Source organism: Haliotis asinina, chromosome 3 (assembly GCF_037392515.1).
Source record: "Haliotis asinina isolate JCU_RB_2024 chromosome 3, JCU_Hal_asi_v2, whole genome shotgun sequence".
Classification (NCBI taxonomy): domain Eukaryota; kingdom Metazoa; phylum Mollusca; class Gastropoda; order Lepetellida; family Haliotidae; genus Haliotis; species Haliotis asinina.
Genome location: NC_090282.1, coordinates 47,272,240 through 47,281,213, shown reverse-complemented (window position 1 = coordinate 47,281,213; position 8,974 = coordinate 47,272,240). Strand labels below are relative to the sequence as shown.

At 39.9% G+C, this 8,974-nt stretch overlaps 1 protein-coding gene across 1 annotated transcript in view; it reads left to right on the top strand.

The window, feature by feature from the left end:
• Positions 1-1,788: 1,788 nt before the first annotated feature.
• Positions 1,789-8,974, top strand: part of LOC137278135 (vacuolar protein sorting-associated protein 45-like) — a 64,814-nt gene continuing 57,628 nt past the window's right edge. Inside the window, exon 1 of the mRNA XM_067810305.1 lies at positions 1,789-1,906. Coding sequence (XP_067666406.1) covers positions 1,790-1,906 — 117 coding nt within the window. The 5' untranslated portion in view covers position 1,789. The remainder of the gene's footprint in view (positions 1,907-8,974) is intronic.

Here is an 8,974-nt window from a genome sequence, read left to right as displayed (position 1 = left end):
CATCTCAAATACACCCTAACATTCTTTTTTAGATTATGAAACTATCACTATTACTTGCAAACACATTTCACCTGATAGTATATTCCCATCATATGTATTAAAGGTGTATGTGAAAGATGTTTTTGAAGAAATAACTAGATACACTCAAACAATGGCGTGTAGCATTTCAATGGCGATTCAGGACAGATCGGCGAAATGTCATATGTTTACACACCTCAATAACACCCTAACAACTTTTTAAGTCATAAAACTGTCACCATTACTTGCAAATACCCTACGACTAAAGGTATGTTTTCCCTCTAAAAATCAAACGAATGGGTGAAAGAAGATTTTATCAGCACAATTTAGTCTATCTTCGAGGTGAATCGAGAACAGAAGCCAGTGAGCTATAACATACCGACTTGATACTTTTCCACAAATCTACTGTCCTAATACGGACACTAATACCAATTATTTGACTTAAACTGAAGTGACGAAATAGTTAACCTATTTTCTACATGTAGGATTTCTGTTGTTACAACACTCGGCGACCTTAATCAGTTGTTGAAAATAAACCGGGCTCAGTAAACATTACGCTTCCACCATATTGGCTACACTAGTTACGTAACGACCCGAGACATACGTTTAGCGGCTTTTCGGGGACTTTCTTCTCCCCCTCTATATAGGCTCCCTGGTTGTATAAAAATGTGTAACAAGCTCGCCTATTTGCTGATTTCCTGACGTCAACAAAGACATGTCGAATCGTTGTTGCCATCAAAAGCTCCCAGATGTCGTGTGATGGCGTCACCATGCAAAGTTTTCCACGGGACCCCTCAGTTCGTGCTAAATAATATATTGTTTGTGAGTGCGAAGTGAGCGTTTTGGAAGCCCGTACGTCTTAATCGGGTGGTTTGACACCTACCTTGCTTCCAAGTTTGAAAATATGCTATTTAGATGTGTTTTCACCGAGTTAAAAATTTGAAGCTACTTAGTTACTAGGAAATATGTTAATTGTAACAAAACGATTTCATCCTCGCACGCAAGCTTGTGGTCGAAGTGACAATATTATGGACACCAACCTCGCTTCCAAGAGTGAAATTGTTATTTTATCCAATTATGAGTTCTGGCCCGGGATATATTCCGGGCACTCACAGGAGGAAAACAATAACAAACGAAACAATCAGTTTTCTCCGCACCAGTATCCCTATAAATCGGGTGGTTCAACACCAATCTAGTTCTCTTCATTGATGACTAAAAGGATTTTGCATGACACAACTTAATTAATTGTAACATAGTGATTTCTTCCTCGCAAGAGAGGTTGTCACAGTGATAATACGATCGAGATACTGGTCCAGGATTGTATTCGCTGCTGCTGCTGACCTTTAGCAGCTTAAAGTGAAACACAGTCGGTTAAACTGCAATGTCTACAATTTATAATCGCACATTACGATAAACATATTTGTAAAGCTCACGTTCTCCCTGCTAACAAAAACTATTGCAGGTGCCGTTATGCTATCATGACGTTTCAGACTGAACCAGTTACGAAAGGCGGTACGCACGTAATGCAATAATACAAAACTAAAGTTTGTATCTACTGTTCTAATGATCATAAAATATCAAGCAGCCATATGTTTAGGACGACCATATATTTCTTTGTTCATGATTATTTGAGTGAACATATGTTTAGGTTCAAATCCGTTTTTCTGTCAGTTCGGCATTTATGACTTGAAACAGGGGAGGTAACCCAGAAGACAGGGAAGAATTTTGCCTTCCTCTTAGGCATATACTGAAACCACAGACGTGTAGATATATGCGTCTTTTCCGAAAAATAAAAATGAACGTCATATTAGCAGTTAAGCAATATATCAGCAAAATGATTGACGACAGCGGACCTGGAATGAAAGTATTGTTAATGGATAAAGATACTGTAAGTATAACCATTTGCACGGTAGTCTGATATAGATGATATCTTATACTACAAGTGATAGGCAAGACACACCTTCATTGTGATGATATTTGTTATGTTGCTCTTGTTTCCCCGATTTCACTCACCTCTGGGAGGGACTACTGTTTTGTAGTACTAGTAGCACGTTGGGATATGTAACATGTAATTCGACACAGATCCCATATCTGACTAAGCAAGCAATCGTTTACAATCATTAGACGGGAACTAGTCAAATGGGCCGAAGGACGAAAGGACCGGGAAGTGCCAAGTCAAAAGAGCAGATAAGATGGAAAAAGTAAAAAGCGACGTGGTGAAAGTCAAATGGGCTGTGACAAAAAGCCAAAAGGGCCTTATTCTTAGTCACATGGCCCAAACAGAGTAAAAGTTCAGAAAGGTTTTACATTATTTATTGACACATATATAAGACAGACCACGGTGACGTCAGTGTTTTGATCACGTGAAACGCCCGAGTACTTCCGGTAGGCAGAAGTTAAACATAAACACGAGAGAACCACACAAACTGCATACATTTGATCGTTGACTTTTCATACGTAACAACTCTTCCCGGTCTGTATTTCTTTTTCTTTTTTGTTGTTTGTTGCGTAAGGAGACAAGTACACAACCTTTATTTTTCTAAAACATTTGTGAAAAGTATCATATTCACAATATCCAGATTTCATACTTCAGTACTCTGGCCCAGTACTGCAAGTCTTCGTTTTTTAAGCAAGAATGTAATGCAAAAACTCCCAAGTGTTTGTCTTGCATTTCTTTCAAACAATACAAATTTTAAACAAATAATCCCTTACATCCTGTTTCCTTGCTTACATATTGTCACACAGTCATACATGTTACATAAACACCACTCCAAACCTTCCTTGTCAACTATAACAACACATGCATCTACAGTTCAAAAGTCTTTAAATGGCAGTGAGTGACCATTTCATCACAGCTTTTCCTACTTATGGAAACAGATAAAGAAGTAGCTTTCATGTAAGCTAAGTCTTTAAATGGCATTGAGTTATCATGTCATCACATTAATTCCTACTTACAAAAAACACATACAAAAGCAGCCTTGATCTATGCTAATCTCATCAACAGGGTGGTTTCAAAACTTTCTAGACACTCTTGTGGTAGGCATCAGCAATATATTCTTTACTCCTGACAATCCAGTATGTAACTTGAACAGTCATCTCACAAACATAATTTTCTCTTAACAGATATGCGGCAAACATAGAGGTGATTTGCCATCGACATTGTGGTACTGTATCGGAAAAAGGTGTCCACTTTCCACATATTCATATGCTTTCAGTGACTTGAAGGCTCTCATAGATTCTAGGGTGAGCTGACCTGGAGTGTCTATCAGATAGAAATAAAATCTTAAGTACATAATCCGACCATTCTTTGCCTTTCACCGGCATGGCACCGTTTGCCATCGTTATCATCAGCCATTGTGGCTTTCTGCCTACCCATGTCTGAGTGAGCGTGGTTTGTGACGTCACTTCCGTAAACATATGGACACCGCTATACTGGCTAGGGACCAGTTATCGCTGCATACCAATTATCGCCAACACATGGTTGTAATGCTTGCGCAGACAGGTTGACTTGTACTTCCATAGTATTTCACACACTGACACATCCAAAAACTGTTAGGTTAGTACAAGAGTTAAAATTACTGTGAGTATTTATGTTGTAGACTTTACAAATATGAATCCCTCGGAAGAAGAGACGCAATCACATCAGGGTATGTCACGTTACCATTTGTGTGTTGACATGAAATTTCATGAACGATGAGAATTGAATGAAAATAATCCAGGCTGTATTGTGAATCTATGACGTGACAATTTGTTCATAAAAAGTGCAGATTTTAATTGTCTGAACATACCCCTAATGCCAACATTCATTCGCTTAACTTTGAATCGACCCAAATCTCCATTTTATGTTCTCGACAGATACCATGCAGATGATACTGACAAAATATAACTGTCAACTTTCAACTTTATCTTTTAGTTTTCCCCCGAGAAAACAATTATTGCCAATATTGCAAACAACTACTCAAAATGTCAAGTCTGATAAGTTCAACACTGCAATGACATCTCCGTTTTCCTGTAAGCTTATATCAGCATCCGTACCAAGTTTGTGTCAAATTAGATGAATAACATAAAAATTCAGAAAAGGCGATAACTGGTCTTGTTAGCTGTTTGGAAAGCACAATTTACTCTACCACGCTTCCTGTCGACCGCATTTTGGAGAAACACAATGGGCAACTGTAAACAAGCAGAAAACATCGGTGAATAGCTGATCTATCATCAAGACAAATTTTACTTCACTGTGTTAAGAAATAATGGAGCAAATTGTTAAAAACTACTTAAAAATGGCGATAACTGGTCGCTAGCCAGTAGCACTGAAACATAGTGAAGTAGATGATCAGTTGTGTTGCGTTGAAGCGTAAAAGTGTCATTTTCAGTAGCACAGGTCATCAACTCTACAAGAGGCACTAGCACTCTGATCTGACCTGGCATATTCTACACATCTGTTCCAAAACTTAGTGATATACTCAGTCGCGTGATATGACGTAACCTATTACTGTGTTCCTTAACGTCAACAATAACTGTCATCTAAGACACTACAAATATCATCATAACATTAATAAAATGGTAATAGCATGGTAATAGCCAAGCATGTAGCCAGGTTTTCATGTAATGAAAACATCTGGATCATGGCAAATAGCCCTATTTGCGACAAGGTTCAACAATCAGATACCAACGTTCGTATCCGGTACCAAATGCGTTTGCATGGGTAATAGATGCTCTTAGTATCATGTGGGGAGGACTGAACCTTTACGCATTCCCACCTCCAGTTCTACTACCGAAAGTAATAAAAAAATCAAACAAGGATGCTACAACTGACATTGGTTGCACCATATTGGGCCAGCAAGGGAATGGTTTCCAGTACTCATAGACAAACTAGGAAAACCATCACTACAACTGCCAGAATGGAGGAATCTTCTTGGCCATCCGTCCACCGAACAAGCTCATCTGTCATTGTTTCAACTACACGCAAGGATCGTATCAAAGCTTGCTTAAAGAGAAGAAGATATTCCGCTAGAACATCAACGGCAGTAGACAATGGTTCCTCACAGATCTACTCACACACTACGATGAAAAATGGATGCGATTTGAAACATATGCAAAACAGAAAGGCTTTACAGCATCACATCCTCATGTGGCGGATTATTTACGTTGCTATCATGGTATTCAAATGTTGTATTACAACATCTCACAAGTGCTACCTATGAGCCACCTGAACGGACATCCTTTGAATTAATGACACACAAAACCTCAGCCACAGCAACCCGGATGTCAGAAATACATGCTCTGGATTTTAGTGGAACACAATTTGACTCTAGACTTCATGATATTGCTAAAAATCAACTGCATGGTCAACCAGACTGACATGCCGGCATTATCTACTGTCCTGCAGCCAGAAGATACACAGGATATCAAAATAACAAATATATCTCCAACACACTAATACAAGGAGATAAGAATTTAAGAGCCTTTTCATCCTCTTATCTACTGAGACACCCATGGAAATCTCACAGACAACCATCTCAGTAAGGATTAGAGCTGTAAGACTGAGGACTTAAACCTCCATGAGCCTCAAATCTGCACAAAGTTAGAGGTTCAGCATCTACACTCACTCAAGATGAAAATTGCTTGCTCACAACCATAATGGAGGGCTGCTTTTGGAAATCGGACATTGTGTTTACCAACCATAGTCTAAGTAAACTTATCCTCAGTACTTTTTGTTACATTCCACTACTGAGTCTAACAAAACCTTATTGGAGGTCGTGTCAGGTAACCTTTGAGATTGACCAATCAGAACACAGATACCAAATCGCGAAAGTGGACATTTGCACATACCTTTTGAACGATTCCGAATGCTATTTAGCTTACGCTCACTACCGGCTGATGCACACACAAAGTCCCTCCGACCCCTAAATAGTAGCAGTTGTCTTATTGGTTAAATCTATTTAACCTCTCATGTTTGACTGGACGGTCATTGGTCGCTCAATGGTTACCTGATGCGACCTTCTACTAGGTTTTGTTAGACTCAGGGGTGGAGTGAAACGAAATACTCTGAGACTATGTTTACTTAGACTGTGCCAACCAGTACCTCAGAGACATAGCCGCTGAGAACGTCTCAGGCATTCACCAGTTTTGGCCTTTCATTCTAGCACAACTGAAGGTTCCACAAAGGTGCTGAGTTACTCTCACCCTTTTATCAGGTGACTTGTAGAGACCAAACACTCTGAGGTGTAAAATGAGTCTATGCGTACGTCTCAAACAGGCTAGCATGAGCGATTTTGTGCCTGTACATGTGAAAGAGATACTTGTACATGAGAAAGGTCGCAACATGTCTTCATGGGAAGTCTTCACGTAAAGTTGCATTAGGCACCAGCAGGACATTAGAAGGTCCTATACTTCCACAAGGAAATGTCAGCAGTCCCTTCACAAGAAGAAATGTTTGACATGTTGTGGGCCCCCACACCCCAAGATAACAGATGGATGTTGGAAGAACAGGATCGACTAAGTGCTGGTAGAGTCAGTGCTCCGAATATCGTACAGGCTCCTAAGTTCCGTACACTTTGATTTGTGCACAATAGCTGATTATGTTTATGTGTGGCAAAACTGGACCTTTGTTGGTTAAATGTGGTAATCCCCATCTCTATTTTTAGCTATCGTGTGTATTTGTCATGTGTTTTCCCTTTCGATGTATGATTGGTTATCGCGATATGCACTTGCGCAATAGCGACTCTCTCCACTCCTTGCTGGGTTGATGCCAAGGTCTCGATCCGTGAACCTCAACACATGACAGCTCAAAGCGGGAAATATAAAAAGCACTTACAATACGGAAGCCCAGAATAATGTATTTTAAGTGACCAAAAATGTAATGTCCAAATACAGTGATAGGTTTCATATAAGCTATTTTCAAAATTAAAAAAAACTAAGACGTACTATAGTTGATCCCCAAATTATGATATATTTTTGCTATGTGCCTAATTTCTGACAGTGACATTTCATTTTTTTCTCATGTAATATTTACTCACATGAAACATTTGCAGTCTTTGATATACAAATGGATGTAACATATATAGATGTAATATATAAATAGTTTATATGGCCGTTTTGAAGTCTATTTTGAAGTAGTCACTCATTGTCAGAAATGTATTGATTGGTAGTATTAGCCCATGCAGCCTTAAAGTTTTGGCTACTATTCATCACTCCGACGTCCACAGCAGGGTAAACTCTTATGGCTAAAGTCTCCGCTCGTCTTGCCGATTCGATTCCCCACATGGGAACAATGTGTTAAGCCCATTTCTGGTGTCCCCCACCATGATATTACTGGAATATGTCAAAAAGTGGAGTAAAACCACACCCCTTCACTACTCTGCAAACGCAGCCTTAATGTTAAATGACAACATAAATATTACATACCAATGGAAACTACATATTTTAATCCATGAATGTTGTAACAACAAATACTTAAATGTCAATACACAAAGATAAACTATACATATTCATAACATGTCAACAACACAGTAGAACAATTTGTCAGTCAGCCAAACTGTTATTTACACAGAAGCTAATACAATTTTATATAACACAAACGCATAAATCACACTTTTACAATTAATAATCCCAAATAATATCAATAACAATACTGTCAACTTTAAAGAAAATGGCACTTTCAAAATCCATTCAGCGCCGCGAATCATTTGGTAGTGGTCATGAACTAGTGATTGCAGTCGACCCATACAGGTTTAAACACCTTAATTCTGGATGACGAAGCTGAAGTAACACTTGACCTGCTGCGGAAATCTTTAGAACATTCTAGGTAAAGACTTGCAGTGACAGAAGTTGTTTGTCGTATAATGTCATATCAAAAGACACTAAAAGACCTGATGTCTGTGATTATGACCGAAACAGATGCCAACAAGATACAATTCTGGAACATGTTCGTTCAGTATTGTGTCAAATTGGACAGTTTTAAAGTAGATAACTTCAGTCTCGTGTTTACTTTTTTAGATGGGCAGAAGACGCCAACATGCCAAGCAGGCCCTGCAGTTGCCGCAGTTATGGGTCAGGGTCTGTTTTTCCATACTGCGTCAAAACGTTACAAAGTGACTATCATGACTATAAGTGATCATGTCGGGGGGATGTCCGAGGGAGGGAGTCTTGGCCCATCAGTGCTATCGGTGGCCGTTGAAGATGGGATTGCCAACCAAATAAAGGCCGCAGCACTAACAGGGTTCGGCATTACCTGTCGTCAACTGGTGCTAAAAGTGGCACATATGTGCTTGAGACTTAAGCTGACAACTCCTTTCAAGAATGGCATGCCTGGTAAAGGGTGGATAGCTGGCTTTATGAAGCGCCATCCCAACATACATCTGAGGGCAAGAATGCTCAATCCGTGTGTCACAAATAATTACTTTGATGAACTTGAGGAACTTGTCCACAGTCTTCAACTGAACAATAAACCACACTTAATATAGAACATTGATGAAACAAGTGTTCCGCTGACACACAAACCAATCAAAGTTCTGGCGGTAGCTGGTGTTAAAATGTTCCTGGGCGTGTGGGGAACATAAGTGATAATGTCACGGTTTTAGCCTGCATGATTGCTGTGGGGGGGGGCAACATCCCCCCTATGGCCATGGTAATGGGGAAGACCCCAAAATGCCTCCAGTCTTACAGTACTCCGGCTGGAGTGCCTGGCACGGCCTACACATACCAGAGTCGTGCATAGATGGAGGACACTCTGGGTGAAGGGTGGTTTGAGGCCCACTTCCTGAAACACTGTGCACCTGAGAAACCTCAACTTATAGTGCTGGACAGCCACAATTCGCAAGAAACACTTGGGCTTCTTGAGAAGGCAAAGGCAGATGATGTAACCATCCTAGCTTTTCCTCCTCACACAACCCAGTGGCTTTGCCCTTCTTGACAAATCAGTCTTTGGCCCACTCAGTAGGGAGTGGAACAGGGTTTC